Source organism: Pleurodeles waltl, chromosome 12 (assembly GCF_031143425.1).
Source record: "Pleurodeles waltl isolate 20211129_DDA chromosome 12, aPleWal1.hap1.20221129, whole genome shotgun sequence".
NCBI classification, from domain to species: Eukaryota; Metazoa; Chordata; class Amphibia; order Caudata; family Salamandridae; genus Pleurodeles; species Pleurodeles waltl.
Genome location: NC_090451.1, coordinates 688,178,714 through 688,200,019, shown reverse-complemented (window position 1 = coordinate 688,200,019; position 21,306 = coordinate 688,178,714). Strand labels below are relative to the sequence as shown.

The 21,306-nt window shown below is 46.4% G+C and overlaps 1 protein-coding gene across 2 annotated transcripts in view; it reads left to right on the top strand.

Moving 5' to 3' along the window:
* The first annotated feature begins 7,181 nt into the window (after nt 1-7,181).
* LOC138268756 (thyroid receptor-interacting protein 6-like) overlaps nt 7,182-21,306 on the top strand; it is a 41,769-nt gene continuing 27,644 nt past the window's right edge. The window contains exons 1-3 of one of the 2 annotated variants that reach the window (XM_069218744.1): nt 7,182-7,395; nt 19,884-20,099; nt 20,723-20,898. In XM_069218744.1, coding sequence (XP_069074845.1) covers nt 19,895-20,099; nt 20,723-20,898 — 381 coding nt within the window. In that variant the 5' untranslated portion in view covers nt 7,182-7,395; nt 19,884-19,894. The remainder of the gene's footprint in view (nt 7,396-19,883; nt 20,100-20,722; nt 20,899-21,306) is intronic. The other variant, XM_069218745.1, reaches the window with a different exon arrangement.

The window sequence follows — 21,306 nt, the reverse complement described above, 5'->3', positions numbered from 1 at the left end:
AGTAAAGAGAGAATAAGTGCAAACTATGAACAGAGCTGCAAATTAAAACCTCATTAAGGGCTCATGCAAAGGTGCAGTGTACATTAAAGTGCATCCTTTGGAGCAGCATTTGTGGGAAGACTCTGCAAACCGATAGTGCCTTTCTAGGATCTGAGCATAAGGTGCAAAGATTGGCCAACTCCTTTTCTACACACACTTGTTCGGTTACGCATGGTACAAAAATGGGAAGGAAATAAAATACAAGATTGGTTGCAAAATGCCAATGTTATGGCAGCATATCGATTTTTACCACGTGTTCCATACCACTTGATGCAAAATAAAAATAAAAAAGAATAAAAATGCAAAGTTAGATCTAAAATTCAAATATTATGGCAGCATTTCAAGGTTAAACCAAGAGGCAGCGGCCCTAAAGTGGAGAGATTTGGCCATCAACTTTTCTACAACCACCCGTTCTGTAGCGCTTAGTGCAAATATGAAGATGGGATTAAGTGAAAGGTTAGTACTGCAGAGCAGGTCTTTTTTAGTTGGGCACACTACAGAGATGGTTGGGAAATCTCAGACTCACGCCCTGAATCTACTGACTAACCTACGCCCTTGGCAACCAGCGGGGCAAGGCACAGAAGCAACAGCCCCTTTCGAGCTTAAAAAGAAGCATTCCATAATCTGCATCCTGTTTTACAGAGGAAGCCATGAAAGACAAATTACAATGACTCAAGGCCCAACACTTTCCCCTTCCACTACAAACAACACGAACATAACATGTATTGGCAAAGCCAAACGGTCTTGCCTTTAAAACGTGAGGGTCAATCTGCTGACCTTGCTAATGTTTGTCCATCAAGTATTGTTAAAAAAAAATGAAAATAAATAAGCATTGCAAAATTTTGGAGAAAATGCAAGCATATATTTCGGGACAGTAGTAGCTCAGCTTCCTGCCCAGATAAATAGGTCCTTTACCCATCAAGGACTTGTGGCTGAGACAGCACAGCTTGAAGACAGAACGTTTCCTGACCGGCAGCCAGTGTAAGGCTCTAAACTTTGGGGCCGAAGAAGGGCCTGAAAGAAGGTTGCTTACCAGATGTGCAACGGTGTTTTGCCCACCTGCAGTTTGGATATCAGTGTATCATTGCATTGGCTGCTACTAGCAGGACATTGCCATAATCCAGGAGCCTCATGATTAGAGCTTGTACTGTAACCTTTAAAGGATCTGCTGTTCCACAGACTTACATTGCTCTACATGTACAAATATGGATCTGAATTCTTGTTCAGCAGCTTCTATGTGTCATGGCAGTATCACTGAGGCTGCACACTGGAGATGAGGCTGTGAATTCATGCATGTGCCCCGTCACCACCTGCAGCACTGGTGACCTGCTCCTGTAGCCCGTGTCTGTAACAATGTGTACTTTTAAACTGAGACATTTTCAATTTTGGTTTGAAGGTTCACCCATTTAATAGTATAGTGCAAGGGTCAGGTTCTGTTGTCACGGAAAAACAGCTCAATTGTGGAAACATTGCTTAGTGCCACAAAGAGTCACTAAGAACAAAATAAGTGCCTCGTGCTCTGATTATCATTAAATACCAAGAAAAAAATACTTTCAGTTTTCAAAATAATTTTTTATTGGGTAGTTTTAAAAAAAACTGAAAAAATATATTGCAATATTCTAATCTTTCTAAACCAATTTAATCAGATTTTAAAGGCCTGATGATGAAATCTGCAAAGGAAGTGGGACTCACCTTTTGATATCTCCTGTAGTCTTCAGACACAACCTCAAAAAACACCCCGAAAGAACATATAGAATAAGGCACCGATGTTTTTCACTTAACCTTTCTCCCTCTCTATTTAGGATACTATCTCCTAAGATTTCAATCTATTTTTCTTATCCTGTATAAAACCTCAAACTATTTTTTTTCTACCAGGAAAGATACAGTTTTCTTTGTTTCAATTTAGGAGGTGATCTCAAAGCCAGACTGTAAAAAACATATTTCCCTCGTGCTCTCTCTTTTATCATATATCTGAACATATATGAATACCCTTAAAATACGAACAGATGTTTGCGCCCCTAATATTAAAACTAAAGGGAAAACAAAGAAAAAAACGTATACCATTAATCTTCAAACTCAAAACATTTGAAACTGTGTGGTCAGTGGTGTAGCAATAGTGCCATGAACCATAATGGAAGAAAAGCGAATGGGCCCTCATTTCCCCCTATTTGGTTGTAACGATAGCACCTATACTTTGGATGAAGTGGGCGCCTCATATCCCTGGCCCCTGTGCCACCGCACCTGCTGCACGATTGATAGCTGCACCACTGTGTGAGCTATGGGTTAGGAAATAATCTCTTCTGACATAGAAATATGCTTATTAGGGAAGGATTCTAGATTCTACCTTTCTAAAAATGAATTATTCCTTTATAAGTACAGCTGTATAATAAATGTACAGTCCTGTTCTCCTCACATGTCTGGCCTGTGATACACCCTCGGTCACATTATTTAGTGGTGCTGCCACTCTCCTAGATGTCACCATTATTCGGGAAAAAGCTGCTTAGGTCTCCCTACAAGTGCTCCACCTCCTCTTCGGCATTCACCACTCTCCACTCCTTCACCTCGTCAGGGTAATCTTCAATCGGTTGTGTAGCTATCCATCTCCTCCTAGTATCTCCCTGGGCCCCTCCCTCCTGAGCTGCCCCTAACCCCTAGGCTATTGTTGTGTTTTCCTCCAAACTCCTCTTCCCAGTTCGTTTCAGGTATAAATAACCCCCTCCTTCCTGCTGTGCCCTGGGTGGAGAAGAACGTGGACCTTGGTCACCTTCCCGAGATACAACTTCCAACTCCTGTAGGCGAGGTGCTTCCTTCTTCCCAACTTCTTGTTGCATAAGTCTTTTTTCTATGCTAGTTGTAATAGTCTTGCTGTCTTCTTGTGCGGACATAGGGTGTGATTCCTACAGGAATGGAGCAGGGATATGAGGCATCCTGTGACAAGTAGATGCATGCAGAGGTGCCAAGTGCAAGACTGTATTTGTCACCATTGCTGAGTCAGAGGTGGGGACATGGTTCATGAGAGGTGAAGCCTTGAGCAGGTCATGATGCCCCCAGTCCCTCAAGTGCGATTAAGACAATTACAGCCGGTGAACCTGCATGTATGGATTATGCTATGCTGTTTTTTTCATGTGTAGTAATTATAAACAAATGTGGGTTTCTCTGTCTTCCCTGGAGCACCTCTGTATGTCCTCTACACCCTTGCTGTGTGCTGCCATGGCCCACCCGCTAGGTCTCTACATGCCCTTCTCCCCCCTGCAAGCCTTCTGTGTGCCACACGGCCTCCCAGCTGTGTCCCCTGTGTACCTCCTTGTGCTTCGGTATGTGCCCTGTCTGCTCTCTGTGAGCCCCTGATTACACACATCCCTGTTGTGTGTCTCTGCACTCCTTACAGTATATGTGTCACCTTGCCCTGCTTCTGCAGCCTCTTTTTCTGCCCCTGCTGTCCCAGTAGCGCCTCTGCGTGACAACCACCTCCCATGCAGCTTCTGTGTATGGCATTCTGCCCTGCCCCTGTTGGCCTTATGTGTGTCCCACCACCCCTGTGCAAACCTCTTTGTGCCTCCACACCCTATTAGCCCCTCCCTTCCCTGAAAATTCTCTTTTTGCCCCTTTTCCTCTCATAGGCCATTTGTGTGCTTGGATAGATTTAAAAAACGATTTTGGGGGAGGGGTTGGGGGGGATGGAGGGGGTAACATGTCTCGATCCTCCCTGCTTTGCCTAAGGATGGGGGGAGGGTGGGTGTAACTCTCTCTTCATTACTCAGGGGTTGAGTAGTGTGTTGCCCACCTTGACCCAGGCTCAGTTTTAGCGTTAAAAAAGGAGTGGTTCATGTCCCACTGGCCTCTGTGCACCACAAGTACTGAATCAGCTGTCATCCGTCTCTATTCACTGTTGACAATTGTGAACATGGGGCAGGAGTGGGTGCAAGTCCACATGCTTCCCCCATGCTAGCACAATCGTATAGGCCATTCAGAAGTGGATCATCTGGCATATTCTCCAGGACTCTGTTGCCATTTGAGAAGAAGGCGCAGGAGGGGGGACTGCGACACAGCTCCTTCATGATCTGCACACTGCTACCGTCAAGGAGTAGCTGGTCAGCTGGTTCCCACTTCTGTGTCCTCTTTCCAACTGGAAACAGCATGCTGGACTGAGTAGAAGATGCTACTCTTCTATGTGGACAGCAGCATTGTGAGGGCTACAGAAGAGTGGTGCAGCTGCTAGCTACCCTCTATTTAAAACAATAAACTTTCCCTGGGGCAAGGTGGAGGGGGTGTTTAGGCATTTCCACATATTCATCTAGCTAATGTTGGAAGTTAGTGGTACATGCCCCACTCACCTTTAAGCGAGGCAATGGGGAGAGGGTGTAATTAATCCCCTTTGCCCTTTAACAACTTTAGAGGGGGTGCACGCAAACCCACCCTCGACCTTGTGAAAAAGGTGAGAGAGGTTGATCACTGAGCAAGGGAGAGGGAATAGGAAATTACCACCTCTGCGCATAAACATGTAAATCCCCACTTGCACTTGGGCAGGATGATGGGGTATGGAAAAATCCCCCCTTGCCTCTTGAGGGAGAGTGCTTCCCTGCATCCTCTTTTTGTGCCTGCAAGCACACCTGCAGCCATTCTGTGTGCCTAAGTATCTGAGGAAGTCCCTGTGTGCTGACCTCCTCCACCACCCATCCTAGCCATCTGTGTATTTTTCACCCCTTCAAATTGTGTGTCCCCCATCCCCTCTATGTGCCATCTCTGTGGCCAAGTCCTCCTGCAACCCCTTTGTGTGTTCCTGACCCTGACAGCCGCTCCATGCCTCCTACCTGCCGATGCAGTCCATTTTTGTGCCCCTTCAATTCCCTGCAGTCTTTTGTGACCCCCACCAGTGCGGCTCCTGGATGTTCCATCCTGCCATGACCCTCTCAGCACATCTTTGCACCTCCTCTCCTTTCCTATCAGTATTTGCAAACATTGCGAGGACAAGCCTTGTGAGTGTCCTGAGTGCATGCAAGGGGGATTGCTCATGTTCACTGTAGTCCAAACCTGCACCGGCAGGTGTTAATTAACCTTTTGAAAAATATACATTGACATATGTACTGGACACTTAAGTTTTGCCTTATGTATCCAAAAGGTTCAACATATTTCTACTAAACCTTAAAAAAAGGTACAAATGACAGATTCGTTCAGCAGTTTTGGAATTGCGTGTGGAGAAAAATCTGGCTGGGGAAATCACAGTGTGTGAAAAATATGAGTTGGCATTCCCTTTGAAGCTTTTTGATAAATGTGTACTAATGAATACATTTGTAACACTCATAGACATCCTACCACCAACCTTTAGTTTCCCAAAGTTTGGTACATGCTGGCGGACCTGCCAACTGTGAAAACATTTTCACGGTGTTGAGGTCCCGCTTCAAAAAGGTTGTGGCCTGAAGAATATTTGGGCTTTTCGGTCTATCCCAGCCCAGGCAGACACAGAGGGTTATTGGAGTGACCGCACATAGATAGTGGATAGATTGTTTTGGTTTCAAGTGCTACCCTTATCCTGACCAAAAACTCAAAAGACTTCAAAAGCTGCCTTCCCTGCCCCACGTAGTGTTGCCACCTGGCTGGTTTTCTACAGGCACCACCAGTATTTTGATGTCCCAGCTGGTACAAAAATAAGCAAATTCACCTAAAGCTGGTATTTTTAGCCTTTATCTGTACATAGTTCAATCACTCAATACCAATAGAAAACAGAGTTAAATGTGTTCTCAACCTGTGTTAACGATCCATGACTAACAATTAAAGTAAATTCCAACAGAAAATATTATAAATGAGTAAAGACAATTTTTTTGCAGGCCTATTTAGTATCACATTCAGGCATTTGAGGACTTTTAAAACAACAACAAATTCCCTGTATTTTTTCTTGGAAAGGTGGCAACCATAGTCCCATGGAGGTGACATAATTCATAATGGGATTTCACTGTGCATAGTCCCCACATATGAACTGGAAATCTACTATATGTAGGTGTTACCTCAATGTGTGGTCAGTAAGGGGGATCAGCTTTTCAGAGTGGTTGTGTGAACAGTGTTAATATCATGTGACACACAGTGGCAAAGTATGAATTGACAGGTCTGCATTGGTCTTGGGGAAAGAGTTATGAAAAATAAATGAAGAAAATGACTTAGAAGAGGTGTGGTTTTTGGGCTTCGGAGTGACACGGTGCCTGCTGGGGAGCTGAGCATCTTGTTGTATCCTATTGCAAGTGTTTGTGATTGTCCTGTGTATTGTTTCCTCTGGTAAGCTGGCTCGTGCACGCAGAGCCTGCTTTTTCGCTGGTGGCACCCAGTGCAACAATAATTTAGCACCCCGATCTCCTCCTTGAATTCCCTCACTACCACCCAGCAGAAGTGCCACTCATCGCTTAACAGCCCCTCTCTAACACATTTAATTTGTTTTAAAGCACTGGGACTCATCCAACTCAGCTATCCGCATAAAATACAGTTATGTTCTTCGCAGCAGACATATTTAGCATCTGTGCTACTTTATTGTGAGTCAGAATTGCCGCGAGGCAAAACTCTATCATATCTCTCTCTAGCTGGAACACTAATCACAAGAGTGATCTTCACATTTCTATTGGTGTGTGAAAGCTGGACACACAAGGAACTCTGCGGCTGGTGCTTTTAAATCGTAAGTTATTGCAAAATCCAGCACCCAGTCCCAAAGTCAGTGCCGCCCTTCCAGGTCAGTGCCCAGTGTAGCTACATCAGTTGCACATTGCAGTTGCATTATTTGGCACATAATCGAATGCAGTTTTCTCTTTGATTCCATAGTGTCTCCCACTTTATCTATTATATCAGTAATGGGATTTGGAAGCACCCTCAGTCAAAGATGTCTCAACCCATACATGGCAACATTTTAGAAGAGTAAAGTGGGAGAATAAAAAAAAAAAAAAAAAAAAAAAAGGGAGGATATTTTTCCCATGTAGACTTCTATTGGAGTAGAGACAATTTGAAGCAGAAGGCAGCCAAAATTAAGCCAGATTTTTTGCTTCAAAATATCCGGAGTCTCCCTCCTGAATCTGGCCTATTCTCATGTAGTATGCCCAGCGATCAACATCCGGTTCAAGGGCGGGACGCTGTTCCCCTTCTGCTTCCGAATCGTCTTCCTTGCTACTTCCAAGATGGCCGCCTCGAGCCACATCTGAAACCGTTCCTTCCGGTCCACCTGGCTTGCGGGGCCGGAAGCGTGGGCGGGGTCCGAAGGTCACCTGACGCTCGGGGCCGGAATGCGCTGACGTCACTGGGCGGGCCAAGGCCGGGCCAAGTTTTACCGCAGGAGAGAAAGTTGATAACGGGAGGCAAGAGGAGCAAACCGGAACCCCGAGGGTGAGTGTGGGTGGGCACGGAAGCGGCGGGCTACCGAGGCTGACGGAGGAGGTCGATGGCGGGGGACGGGTTTAAGGGAAGGGAGGATCCATTTATTCCTTATTCTTACCTGCTTAGGAAATCCTTTCATCAGAAATGAGCAGTGTGTAAATTGCTCCTGAATATATTTTTTTGTACCTTTGAACCCAGTGGTCGGTCTTTCCCCACCACACTCGTTTTTTGTTCATTTCAATGCACGCTTTGTGAGGTCAGGTGCCACTTGCACACATGGTTGTCTTTGACTGTAAAGTTTCAATTCTCCATGCATATTTTGCTAATGGAAGGCTATCCATTTCTCCATGCAAACTATTGTAAGTTTATGTAGTTATATGTACCATTCTTAACTTCTTTTTACCTCTATTCTACTCCCTCCTATTTCTCAACCTGCTATAACTCTTAAAATCCTGCATGAAAAACTGGCCTTCAATCATTTTCTTTTTATTAAAATCACCCACTGCTTCCTTCTACCTTCTGTCTCCCTCTTCTATATACACGTCACTCTAAAAATCTCATGCCTGTATACCTTAAAGCTCTTTGGAAACCATAACAATGTGCCTCACCTAACACCCCCCCCCCCCCCCCCCCCCCATAATGATTACATCTGTGTTGACCATTACCACAGAATGCATGGAATGAGCATGCAAAACTAACCCCAATAACCAGTTGACTGACCACTACTCACCGCAAATTGCTGCAACGCCTTGTCTGGGGTAGTTAGCACTATACAAATACAATTTATAACAATTATTATGTTTCTTAGTCTTACTTCTTTGATACCCTCCTTTGCCCCCCCTCCCCCCAAGACCTTGTTCCCTTAGCCCTCCCCATGGAGAAATAATCAGCTGTGAGCTCATGACATTAAAGCTCTGACAGTTGTTTAGCTGGTGGTGAAGAATAAACGTAACTGTTAAATGTACATGATTGCAGTCTTTGTTTTCATGACAAACATTGCACACACCCTAGATAGACATGAGTATCAGAATTGTTTCACGTTGTAGGAAGTTGGCTCTGTATGTGCTATTTCAAAGTAAGGAATAGCATGCACAGAGTCCAAGGGTTCCCCTTAGAGGTAAAATAGTGGTAAAAATAGATAATACTAATGCTCTATTTTGTGGTAGTGTGGTCGAGCAGTAGGCTTATCCAAGGAGTAGTGTTAAGCATTTGTTGTACATACACATAGACAATAAATGAGGTACACACACTCAGAGACAAATCCAGCCAATAGGTTTTTGTATAGAAAAATATCTTTTCTTAGTTTATTTTAAGAACCACAGGTTCAAATTCTACATGTAATAGCTCATTCGAAAGGTATTGCAGGTAAGTACTTTAGGAACTTCAAATCATCAAAATTGCATGTATACTTTTCAAGTTATTCACAAATAGCTGTTTTAAAAGTGGACACTTAGTGCAATTTTCACAGTTCCTAGGGGAGGTAAGTATTTGTTAGTTTTACCAGGTAAGTAAGACACTTACAGGGTTCAGTTCTTGGTCCAAGGTAGCCCACCGTTGGGGGTTCAGAGCAACCCCAAAGTCACCACACCAGCAGCTCAGGGCCGGCCAGGTGCAGAGTTCAAAGTGGTGCCCAAAACACATAGGCTAGAATGGAGAGAAGGGGGTGCCCCGGTTCCGGTCTGCTTGCAGGTAAGTACCCGCGTCTTCGGAGGGCAGACCAGGGGGGTTTTGTAGGGCACCGGGGGGGACACAAGTCCACACAGAAATTTCACCCTCAGCAGCGCGGGGGCGGCCGGGTGCAGTGTAGAAACAAGCGTCGGGTTTGTAATGGAAGTCAATGGGAGATCTAGGGATCTCTTCAGCGCTGCAGGCAGGCAAGGGGGGGGTTCCTCGGGGAAACCTCCACTTGGGCAAGGGAGAGGGACTCCTGGGGGTCACTCCTCCAGTGAAAGTCCGGTCCTTCAGGTCCTGGGGGCTGCGGGTGCAGGGTCTCTCCCAGGTGTCGGGACTTTGGTTTCAAAGAGTCGCGGTCAGGGGAAGCCTCGGGATTCCCTCTGCAGGCGGCGCTGTGGGGACTCAGGGGGGACAGGTTTTTGTACTCACAGTCTTAGAGTAGTCCTGGGGTCCCTCCTGAGGTGTTGGATCGCCACCAGCCGAGTCGGGGTCGCCGGGTGCAGTGTTGCAAGTCTCACGCCTTTTGCGGGGAGCTTGCAGGGTTCTTTAAAGCTGCTGGAAACAAAGTTGCAGCCTTTCTTGGAGCAGGTCCGCTGTCCTCGGGAGTTTCTTGTCTTTTCGAAGCAGGGGCAGTCCTCAGAGGATGTCGAGGTCGCTGGTCCCTTTGGAAGGCGTCGCTGGAGCAGGATCTTTGGAAGGCAGGAGACAGGCCGGTGAGTTTCTGGAGCCAAGGCAGTTGTCGTCTTCTGGTCTTCCTCTGCAGGGGTTTTTCAGCTAGGCAGTCCTTCTTCTTGTAGTTGCAGGAATCTAATTTTCTAGGGTTCAGGGTAGCCCTTAAATACTAAATTTAAGGGCGTGTTTAGGTCTGGGGGGTTAGTAGCCAATGGCTACTAGCCCTGAGGGTGGGTACACCCTCTTTGTGCCTCCTCCCAAGGGGAGGGGGTCACAATCCTAACCCTATTGGGGGAATCCTCCATCTGCAAGATGGAGGATTTCTAAAAGTTAGAGTCACTTCAGCTCAGGACACCTTAGGGGCTGTCCTGACTGGCCAGTGACTCCTCCTTGTTGCTTTCTTTGTTCCCTCCAGCCTTGCCGCCAAAAGTGGGGGCCGTGGCCGGAGGGGGCGGGCAACTCCACTAAGCTGGAGTGCCCTGCTGGGCTGTGACAAAGGGGTGAGCCTTTGAGGCTCACCGCCAGGTGTCACAGCTCCTGCCTGGGGGAGGTGTTAGCATCTCCACCCAGTGCAGGCTTTGTTACTGGCCTCAGAGTGACAAAGGCACTCTCCCCATGGGGCCAGCAACATGTCTCTAGTGTGGCAGGCTGCTGGAACCAGTCAGCCTACACAGCTAGTTGGTTAAGTTTCAGGGGGCACCTCTAAGGTGCCCTCTGTGGTGTATTTTACAATAAAATGTACACTGGCATCAGTGTGCATTTATTGTGCTGAGAAGTTTGATACCAAACTTCCCAGTTTTCAGTGTAGCCATTATGGTGCTGTGGAGTTCGTGTTTGACAAACTCCCAGACCATATACTCTTATGGCTACCCTGCACTTACAATGTCTAAGGTTTTGTTTAGACACTGTAGGGGCACAGTGCTCATGCACTGGTACCCTCACCTATGGTATAGTGCACCCTGCCTTAGGGCTGTAAGGCCTGCTAGAGGGGTGTCTTACCTATACTGCATAGGCAGTGAGAGGCTGGCATGGCACCCTGAGGGGAGTGCCATGTCGACTTACTCATTTTGTTCTCACTAGCACACACAGGCTTGTAAGCAGTGTGTCTGTGCTGAGTGAGGGGTCTCTAGGGTGGCATAAGACATGCTGCAGCCCTTAGAGACCTTCCTTGGCATCAGGGCCCTTGGTACTAGAAGTACCAGTTACAAGGGACTTATCTGAATGCCAGGGTGTGCCAATTGTGGATACAATGGTACATTTTAGGTGAAGGAACACTGGTGCTGGGGCCTGGTTAGCAGGGTCCCAGCACACTTCTCAGTCAAGTCAGCATCAGTATCAGGCAAAAAGTGGGGGGTAACTGCAACAGGGAGCCATTTCTTTACACAAGCCCCCCCCAGCCTACAGGCCAGGAGACTCAGCCCAAGCTGGGAGAGTCTTCCTAGTCTGTCAGGCGAGGAAGAGTAGGAGAAATAGGCTGGTTAGTTGCAGGGCCTACTCTGCCTTACATCCTTCTGTTCAGGTCATTCCCTTTGGGGAACTGACCCACTTCCACAGTGATAGGACCTAGTCTGAATTGCCTCTTGTCTGCCTCTTCAATGTCTCCACCCATTCTTTCTATTTTGGTCTTAGAGGTATCCACCTCTGCTAACCTTATCTTGGCCAGGGTTACCCCTAGCTTACCCAGAGAGGTTACCCAGAGCTGGAGTAACCCCACCATGACCAATAGGGTCAGGGGGCCTAACTTGCTATTTGGCATGGGGTCAGACCACCATGCTAAGGATAGTGCAGCCATAAAGGCTAACACCCAGCAGAGGCCACTGACAGCTGTCAGTGCCCAGAACCACACCTTTAGCTCTTCACCTAAAAGGGAAGGGGCTAAGTTACAGGCTTCTTTGGGTTCAGGTTGCCTGTCTGCTGTATTAGAGTGGGGGGTTACCACATCTTGTAGTAAACACCCTTCTTCCACTCTTTCTTCTGTTAGCTGAGGAGCCACCCACTCAGGTTTAACAGTTGCCTGACTAGCCAGGACTTCTTGTGGGTCAGGTTGGACTTTATCAGGGCCATTTTTGGAGTTCTCCCCTACTGGAGCAAAATCTCCTTGGCTTGCTGTAACCTTGGCTAAAGGTTGTCCACCCTTCCTACTCTGTTTTCTTTTCTTCTTCTTCTGGGGCCTGCTTGCATTTACTGCAGAGGCAGGACTTCCAGAATCCTTGGGAGAGGACTGGCACTGGACCAGTTTCTCTCTTGGGCTCTGACTAACCTCTGGGTAGTCATTTCCAAGGAGACAATCAAGGGGGAGGTCTGTACTGACTACTACCCTTCTCCAGCTAAGAGTGCCACCCACTTCTATGGGCACTAACGCCACAGGCCTCTTAGTGACCCTGTCTAGGCTAACTCTTACCCTGGCAGTCTCACCTGGGATGTGCTGGTTTGAGAGCACCAGCCTGTCATGCACCATAGTGTGACTGGCACAAGTGTCTCTCAGGGCTGTGGTTGGGATTCCATTCACCAGTAGGTGGTGGAAGTGTCTACTTCCCTCTGGAATCTCCAACTCACCTGTTGGGCCCTGTTTCCAGTTGAAGGCTAGGAAGACCTCCTCATCTGAGGAGTCATCTCCCATGGCTACACTGGTTACCCCTGGAATTTTGTTCTGGGGTTTGTTTTTGGGACAAGAAGTGTCCTTGGTGTGGTGCCCAGACTGTTTACAGTTGTGGCACCATGCCTTAGTGGCATCCCAGTTCTTACCCTGGTACCCACCTTTGTTTTGGGTTGTGTCTTGGGGCCCACCCACCTGTTCTGGTTTTTGGGGGCCTACAGAGGACTCTTTTTCTTTGTTTCTGGTGTCACCCACTTTCTCCTGGGGAGTTTTGGTAACCCCTTTCTTTTGGTCACCCCCAGTGGAAGTTTTGGTTACCCTAGTCTTGACCCAGTGGTCTGCCTTCTTTCCCAATTCTTGGGGAGAAATTGGACCTAGGTCTACCAGATACTGATGCAACTTTTCATTGAAGCAGTTACTTAAAATGTGTTCTTTCATAAACAAATTATAAAGCCCAACATAGTCACACACTTCATTTCCAGTTAACCAACCATCTAGTGTTTTTACTGAGTAGTCTACAAAATCAACCCAGGTCTGGCTCGAGGATTTTTGAGCCCCCCTGAATCTAATTCTATACTCTTCAGTGGAGAATCCAAAGCCCTCAATCAGGGTACCCTTCATGAGGTCATAAGATTCTGCATCTTTTCCAGAGAGTGTGAGGAGTCTATCCCTACACTTTCCAGTGAACATTTCCCAAAGGAGAGCACCCCAGTGAGATCTGTTCACTTTTCTGGTTACACAAGCCCTCTCAAAAGCTGTGAACCATTTGGTGATGTCATCACCATCTTCATATTTTGTTACAATCCCTTTGGGGATTTTTAGGATGTCAGGAGAATCTCTGACCCTATTTAAGTTGCTGCCACCATTGATGGGACCTAGGCCCATCTCTTTTCTTTCCCTTTCTATGGCTAGGATCTGTCTTTCCAAAGCCAATCTTTTGGCCATCCTGGCTAACTGGATGTCCTCTTCACTGGGGCTATCCTCAGTGATTTCAGAGGTGTTGGTCTCTCCTGTGAGGGAACCAGCATCTCTGACTATTATTTTTGGAGTCAGGGTTTGAGGGACCCTGTTCTCCCTAGATAGGACTGGTAGGGGGGAATTTTCCTCCTGGTCACTATCCTCTTCCTCTGAGTTGCCACCCTCAGAGGGGTTGGCCTTTTCAAACTCTGCCAAAAGCTCCTGGAGCTGTATTTTGGTAGGTTTGGGGCCCATTGTTATTTTCTTTATTTTACAGAGTGACCTTAGCTCCCTCATCTTAAGATGGAGGTAAGGTGTGGTGTCGAGTTCCACCACAGTCACATCTGTGCTAGACATTTTGCTTCTAAAAGTTGGAATACTTTTTAAGAATCTACAACTGGTTCTAGAATCTAATTCAAACTTTTACAAACTTTTAAACTCTAAAAGAAATGCTAAACAGGATCTAACACAAGGCCCTAGCAGGTCTTTTAAGAATTTAGAAAACTTTTCAAATTGCAAAAATCAATTTCTAATGACAATTTTGGAATTTGTCGTGTGATCAGGTATTGGCTGAGTAGTCCAGCAAATGCAAAGTCTTGTACCCCACCGCTGATCCACCAATGTAGGAAGTTGGCTCTGTATGTGCTATTTCAAAGTAAGGAATAGCATGCACAGAGTCCAAGGGTTCCCCTTAGAGGTAAAATAGTGGTAAAAATAGATAATACTAATGCTCTATTTTGTGGTAGTGTGGTCGAGCAGTAGGCTTATCCAAGGAGTAGTGTTAAGCATTTGTTGTACATACACATAGACAATAAATGAGGTACACACACTCAGAGACAAATCCAGCCAATAGGTTTTTGTATAGAAAAATATCTTTTCTTAGTTTATTTTAAGAACCACAGGTTCAAATTCTACATGTAATAGCTCATTCGAAAGGTATTGCAGGTAAGTACTTTAGGAACTTCAAATCATCAAAATTGCATGTATACTTTTCAAGTTATTCACAAATAGCTGTTTTAAAAGTGGACACTTAGTGCAATTTTCACAGTTCCTAGGGGAGGTAAGTATTTGTTAGTTTTACCAGGTAAGTAAGACACTTACAGGGTTCAGTTCTTGGTCCAAGGTAGCCCACCGTTGGGGGTTCAGAGCAACCCCAAAGTCACCACACCAGCAGCTCAGGGCCGGCCAGGTGCAGAGTTCAAAGTGGTGCCCAAAACACATAGGCTAGAATGGAGAGAAGGGGGTGCCCCGGTTCCGGTCTGCTTGCAGGTAAGTACCCGCGTCTTCGGAGGGCAGACCAGGGGGGTTTTGTAGGGCACCGGGGGGGACACAAGTCCACACAGAAATTTCACCCTCAGCAGCGCGGGGGCGGCCGGGTGCAGTGTAGAAACAAGCGTCGGGTTTGTAATGGAAGTCAATGGGAGATCTAGGGATCTCTTCAGCGCTGCAGGCAGGCAAGGGGGGGGTTCCTCGGGGAAACCTCCACTTGGGCAAGGGAGAGGGACTCCTGGGGGTCACTCCTCCAGTGAAAGTCCGGTCCTTCAGGTCCTGGGGGCTGCGGGTGCAGGGTCTCTCCCAGGTGTCGGGACTTTGGTTTCAAAGAGTCGCGGTCAGGGGAAGCCTCGGGATTCCCTCTGCAGGCGGCGCTGTGGGGACTCAGGGGGGACAGGTTTTTGTACTCACAGTCTTAGAGTAGTCCTGGGGTCCCTCCTGAGGTGTTGGATCGCCACCAGCCGAGTCGGGGTCGCCGGGTGCAGTGTTGCAAGTCTCACGCCTTTTGCGGGGAGCTTGCAGGGTTCTTTAAAGCTGCTGGAAACAAAGTTGCAGCCTTTCTTGGAGCAGGTCCGCTGTCCTCGGGAGTTTCTTGTCTTTTCGAAGCAGGGGCAGTCCTCAGAGGATGTCGAGGTCGCTGGTCCCTTTGGAAGGCGTCGCTGGAGCAGGATCTTTGGAAGGCAGGAGACAGGCCGGTGAGTTTCTGGAGCCAAGGCAGTTGTCGTCTTCTGGTCTTCCTCTGCAGGGGTTTTTCAGCTAGGCAGTCCTTCTTCTTGTAGTTGCAGGAATCTAATTTTCTAGGGTTCAGGGTAGCCCTTAAATACTAAATTTAAGGGCGTGTTTAGGTCTGGGGGGTTAGTAGCCAATGGCTACTAGCCCTGAGGGTGGGTACACCCTCTTTGTGCCTCCTCCCAAGGGGAGGGGGTCACAATCCTAACCCTATTGGGGGAATCCTCCATCTGCAAGATGGAGGATTTCTAAAAGTTAGAGTCACTTCAGCTCAGGACACCTTAGGGGCTGTCCTGACTGGCCAGTGACTCCTCCTTGTTGCTTTCTTTGTTCCCTCCAGCCTTGCCGCCAAAAGTGGGGGCCGTGGCCGGAGGGGGCGGGCAACTCCACTAAGCTGGAGTGCCCTGCTGGGCTGTGACAAAGGGGTGAGCCTTTGAGGCTCACCGCCAGGTGTCACAGCTCCTGCCTGGGGGAGGTGTTAGCATCTCCACCCAGTGCAGGCTTTGTTACTGGCCTCAGAGTGACAAAGGCACTCTCCCCATGGGGCCAGCAACATGTCTCTAGTGTGGCAGGCTGCTGGAACCAGTCAGCCTACACAGCTAGTTGGTTAAGTTTCAGGGGGCACCTCTAAGGTGCCCTCTGTGGTGTATTTTACAATAAAATGTACACTGGCATCAGTGTGCATTTATTGTGCTGAGAAGTTTGATACCAAACTTCCCAGTTTTCAGTGTAGCCATTATGGTGCTGTGGAGTTCGTGTTTGACAAACTCCCAGACCATATACTCTTATGGCTACCCTGCACTTACAATGTCTAAGGTTTTGTTTAGACACTGTAGGGGCACAGTGCTCATGCACTGGTACCCTCACCTATGGTATAGTGCACCCTGCCTTAGGGCTGTAAGGCCTGCTAGAGGGGTGTCTTACCTATACTGCATAGGCAGTGAGAGGCTGGCATGGCACCCTGAGGGGAGTGCCATGTCGACTTACTCATTTTGTTCTCACTAGCACACACAGGCTTGTAAGCAGTGTGTCTGTGCTGAGTGAGGGGTCTCTAGGGTGGCATAAGACATGCTGCAGCCCTTAGAGACCTTCCTTGGCATCAGGGCCCTTGGTACTAGAAGTACCAGTTACAAGGGACTTATCTGAATGCCAGGGTGTGCCAATTGTGGATACAATGGTACATTTTAGGTGAAGGAACACTGGTGCTGGGGCCTGGTTAGCAGGGTCCCAGCACACTTCTCAGTCAAGTCAGCATCAGTATCAGGCAAAAAGTGGGGGGTAACTGCAACAGGGAGCCATTTCTTTACACACGTTGACCTGGATACAGGTCCAGTTCCATCACTCTAGAGTTGAAATATATAAGTTTCGTATACATCTGTGAGCTAGTGAAAGGAGGCGCTACGTGACTTGTACTGTGCATGTACCGGTGCCCAGAGTATTGAAAATTACTGACCATGCGCAAAACCTTCCTGGCATTGCAACCAGACTTAAGAATTACTGCCACTTCTAAGCAGGCTTTTCCAGCATGCCCTTTTTGTGTTGGATCTCAGGTGTTTTATTTATTGGACAGGCATCTTCTGAAGTCCTGACTTTTTCTTTTAGTCCTTTATGATCATGTCCATGTAGGTCTAAGTTCTTTCAGATTGGTGCAACATACACATAAATTCATAAGCTCCCATGTTTAGACCAGCTCACTGCTGTTTTCAGTGTTTAGTTTGAACCAGTGGGGCCACTGTACACATTTTTGGAAACCAGCACTTCTGTTTCCCCATTAGACTTTCACCCAGAACAAGACCAAGAAAAACACAAACTACAGAATGCTAGAGGTAGAAAAAGACTGAAAAACAGTGACATCAGGAGAAAGCAAAGATGGGAAAGAACCAGCAAGTGTGAGATAAGCAATGAATATCCGGTGGTAAATAAAAGATTCTCTGTTGTTTGGATTTAGGTCCCGGTACTTTTTGTTTTTACAAATTACCTATTGTTCGTGCCCTTCACCTTGGCGATACACCTTCTGTTATTGTTGGGTTTTATAGAATTTCTCCCCCATTAATTAACTTCTCAGTGACTACAGGCCAGGTGTACCAAAGGGTTTTACCCATTCTGTGTCTATGGGGAAAATGTGTTTGTACATATGGCCCTACGTTCCTAAATCCTTGGTTTCAGTGGATGTCGGACTCTGAATCTAGGACTATGTGGCAGGAAGCTCTTACGTTTTTCTGTACCAGCACTTAAAGATTCCGTTAATGTTTGAGAGTGGCCAGGTGGTGGTAGGAATCCTCAGTTAAGCTTTGCTATCCTGGGTAGTTGTCCCTGAGTCTTGTGCGCAAGGTCAAGCAGTTAAACACATCCTTGTAAGTTTTAAGTTATGTTTCTGTTTGAAGCTATAGTCCGTGTACAGTGGACTGCCAGAATGCTACATTATTTGTCCCTAGTCCAGGCTTCTTCAACAAATAGCTTGTGTGAGCTGCTGGTAGCTCTACAGGGACCTGCAAATATAGCTCATCACTGTGCAGGCCAGCCTATGCAGTAAAACGGTTTGCTTGATTGAATTAATATATGTATCCCAAAATGGAAAAAACAGATATTTGAGACAGAAACGTGTAGTTTTCGAACTCATGTGTTTAGCTGCTTTTTGAGCACAATGTCTGGATTTCCAAAATATATGTAAAGCTGATCTTATAATGATAAATCATGAGGCATTGGGGAGACATTTATTAAACGTGTTACCTTGGTGCCAGGGGTGTTGCAGTGGGTTGTCATGCAATATTAACTTGGTGGATTCATTCTAAATTGATAAAGTCATTTTCAAATTACTGCTTCAATACCTGAAGCTCTGAGGTGATTACTGCTGGTAGTCTTAAATGGGATTGCTATTAAAGTAATCTAGTCTAACATGGTCACTATTGCAGCATTAATAATAGTAGCTCAGTAGGACTTTAACAAGACATAAGTTCCTGTTATTAAAAAGAAAAATTGGAGACCCCTGCTCTAGTCATAATTCATTTGATCTGCTCTAGTACACTGCTTTTTGAGGGGGGGAAACATTTGTTTCTTTAACATTGAACGCTCAAGGCCACAGACACAGTATTTATACCTCTTTATCTCCTGCTTTGACAGTGACATGCTAGGCCCCTGTAATTCCAGTATCTACCATTAAAATCAGAGACAAACCCGCACCATCTGGGTAGGTGTGTATTAGCAGAAATAGTGGCATTCCAGCAGATTTCAAAAGCCGATATTAAAGCTTCTATTTTTTTTTTTGCTCCAATTTGGCATAATTGAAAGAGGCTGCAGCGGCCCTCAAATTTTCAGCAGTTTCTTACTTGTGATCCAAGGGACCTTTTGAAAAAAACAAAAAAAAAAGGACCTCTGGGATCTCTGCCAATCCTCTTCCAAAAAAGCAAACAAAAATCCTTCCAAGCCTTGCACTCTGTGGACGGAACTGCTCCAGGCACTGTGAACAAAATGGAAATTGAGAGGAAGAGAATGTTTGTCAGTGTTTGCTTTGATCCACCTGTAAGTGAAGGTTTTGAGGCACCCTCTGCTAGAACCAGTAGCTGCCCATCAAACATTCCTTTGAACATGCCAGGAGCAGTCTCCACCATTGTTGACATACCACACGCTTCTTTACGGCTAGGAATGTTTTCATTATCAACAACTGCAATGAAGATGTATGACTATCATAGGTAATGTTTATTTTCTACAGTATAGTTCAGAGTGGATGGCTGGTTACAGTGATAGCATACAAAAAAGAGAGATTGGGAAACAGGCATGACTGTTGAGCCTCAGGAAGGGAAGTTAAGCAACAACTCTTATCTTAATTCTTCAGCAGCTCCGTCAGCATTGAGACATCTAGTAGGCAAGTCTGAAGCTGCTAAACCAAAGCCCCAGGCGCTAGCAAGGAGGGTGAGGTACCACACCCGATTCACCTTGGCAGAGTGAGAGCATGATTGCTGGACCCATTCCAAGAGCATAAGCACTTGTGGAATGGCAAAGCATATGTGCCAATGGGGAGTAGGTTTCTCTGTCGTTTCCCTGGCTGCGAGAAGCCGCGGAGACCGAAGTCTGTCTGCGTTGTCTGTTATCAACAGGGACAAGCTTTGGTCATACTTTCAATTCTTCTCAGTTCTGCTGGTAACTTAGTCACAATGTGCTTGTATCTGGAATGCCCGATGTGGAACGTCAAGTGGTTTGGGTTTCCTTCATTGAAGGAGTTTTGCTCTTTCATTGCAAGTGAACTTTAGTCATTGGTTATCTAGAAATGTTAGAGAGGGGTATTCCCATAGCTTTCGGACTATAGTACTTCTTGTTTTCTTTTTCATTATCGTGAAATGAGTAGACGGGCAGCAGCTGAGGCATTCTTCGTCCATGTATTTGTACAAATTGAGTTTTGCTACAGTGTTTCTGCTCCTCCACACGCCTCTTTAAAGGTGTGGTATGCCCTGAGGTGCTAAGGTTGTTTGGAAGAACAACTTGTGCTTTCGCAGTTGACTTGTAGGTGCGTGAAGGAGAACGTGTTTCCCAGTCCTTATAAGAGGACGGTGAAAGTTTACAAAACTCTGAACATTTTCTCTGGCTCTCTTCTGTGCCCCAGGTCCCCCAGAGATGTCGGGGCCGACCTGGCTGCCCCCTAAACATCTCAGCCAAGGAGAGCAGGCAGGTGCCTGTATCTCCGTCTCTGCTCCACCGGTCTTCAAACCCCAGAGGAAGTTTGCCACAATCCCAGTGCCCAAGTCGCATACTAGTTCCTGTGAGCAGAACGGGGGCTCAGGCCTCAGGCAGCCACCGCCTTACTACAGATCACCTGCGGGTAAGTTATTATATCACCTCAATTCCAGAGATTGGTGCTCTGTAGGAGAGTAATATGAAAGGTTCATACAGTGACAAATGGTGTGAGAGAGAGACCCAATAGGCATACAGAGAGAGGAAGGATGCAGAGTACAGGTAGACAGTGGGTAGTAGATAATTTGAGAGGTATATGTTGAGTGGCTGGGACTGGCATTAACGGGAATCCATGGTTGTGCCACTTCTACAAGACAAACAATGCATGGAGTTGTTAATGAGATGGAGTGCAGATTTTCGGGTGGCAGGTTGGGTGTTATTAAGCAGTTTGCAATGTTGTAGTTGAAAGGGTGCATTTGAATCTCTGGTACCTATTTCCGGGACACTTTTAGAGACGTTCTGAACTCTGGTTTCCACCATCGACCAATCATTTCTTCTTGTTTTGATATGCTCTTCCTTCAGACTCAGAGCCTCACTTTTTCTTTTGGTCTGTACATCATTCTTTCCCCTGTTCCCAGGCCCCCATAATAACCCCACTGTCTCCCATTTCCTGCTTTCTTCTCCTTATTTGATTTCATGGACCACTTTTTGGCTTCTTGCTCTGACAGAATCTTCAGTTCCGACACATGGCTAATCTCTTTTCTCTTACAGGAGGATTTACTATACCCTCAAATCCCGACAGTCTTGGGAGTCAGTCGCCTAGCTCCGAGGATTTCAGCCCACACTCCCACGAAACCACAGAACACTATTATCCAGCAGTCACAGCTGCATCTGAAGGGCAGGGTATAACCGCCTGGGATCCGGGCAATCCTTCCTGGCAGATGCAGGTGAGTACAATGGCCCCTGGTATTCTTTCTCCCGCACCCATTGTGTTCCTTAGCACATTCACAACATCTTGTTATGTTTTTTAAACAAACCTTTTCATTCATTTGTACAGTATAGATGTGTTAGTGAAATAAGTTGCTAAACAAGAAAAGTAATTTTAGGAGTGGACACTTGGCTTAAGATGAGATGTGCAGTTGATGTTGATATCATTCCTTTTTTTGAGTGGTCCTTCCTATATGCAGTATCATGATCTCTGCCCATCTCATGAGGCAGCATCTAGCTTTGGGTCTGAAACTATGCTTGACTGTCCTACCTCAAACTTAAAATAATTAGGCCAAACCACCCTAATTTAATTACATTTACTAGCAGTAGTGTTTAGAGCGTTGAGAGGGTACCACCTAAAAAGTTTT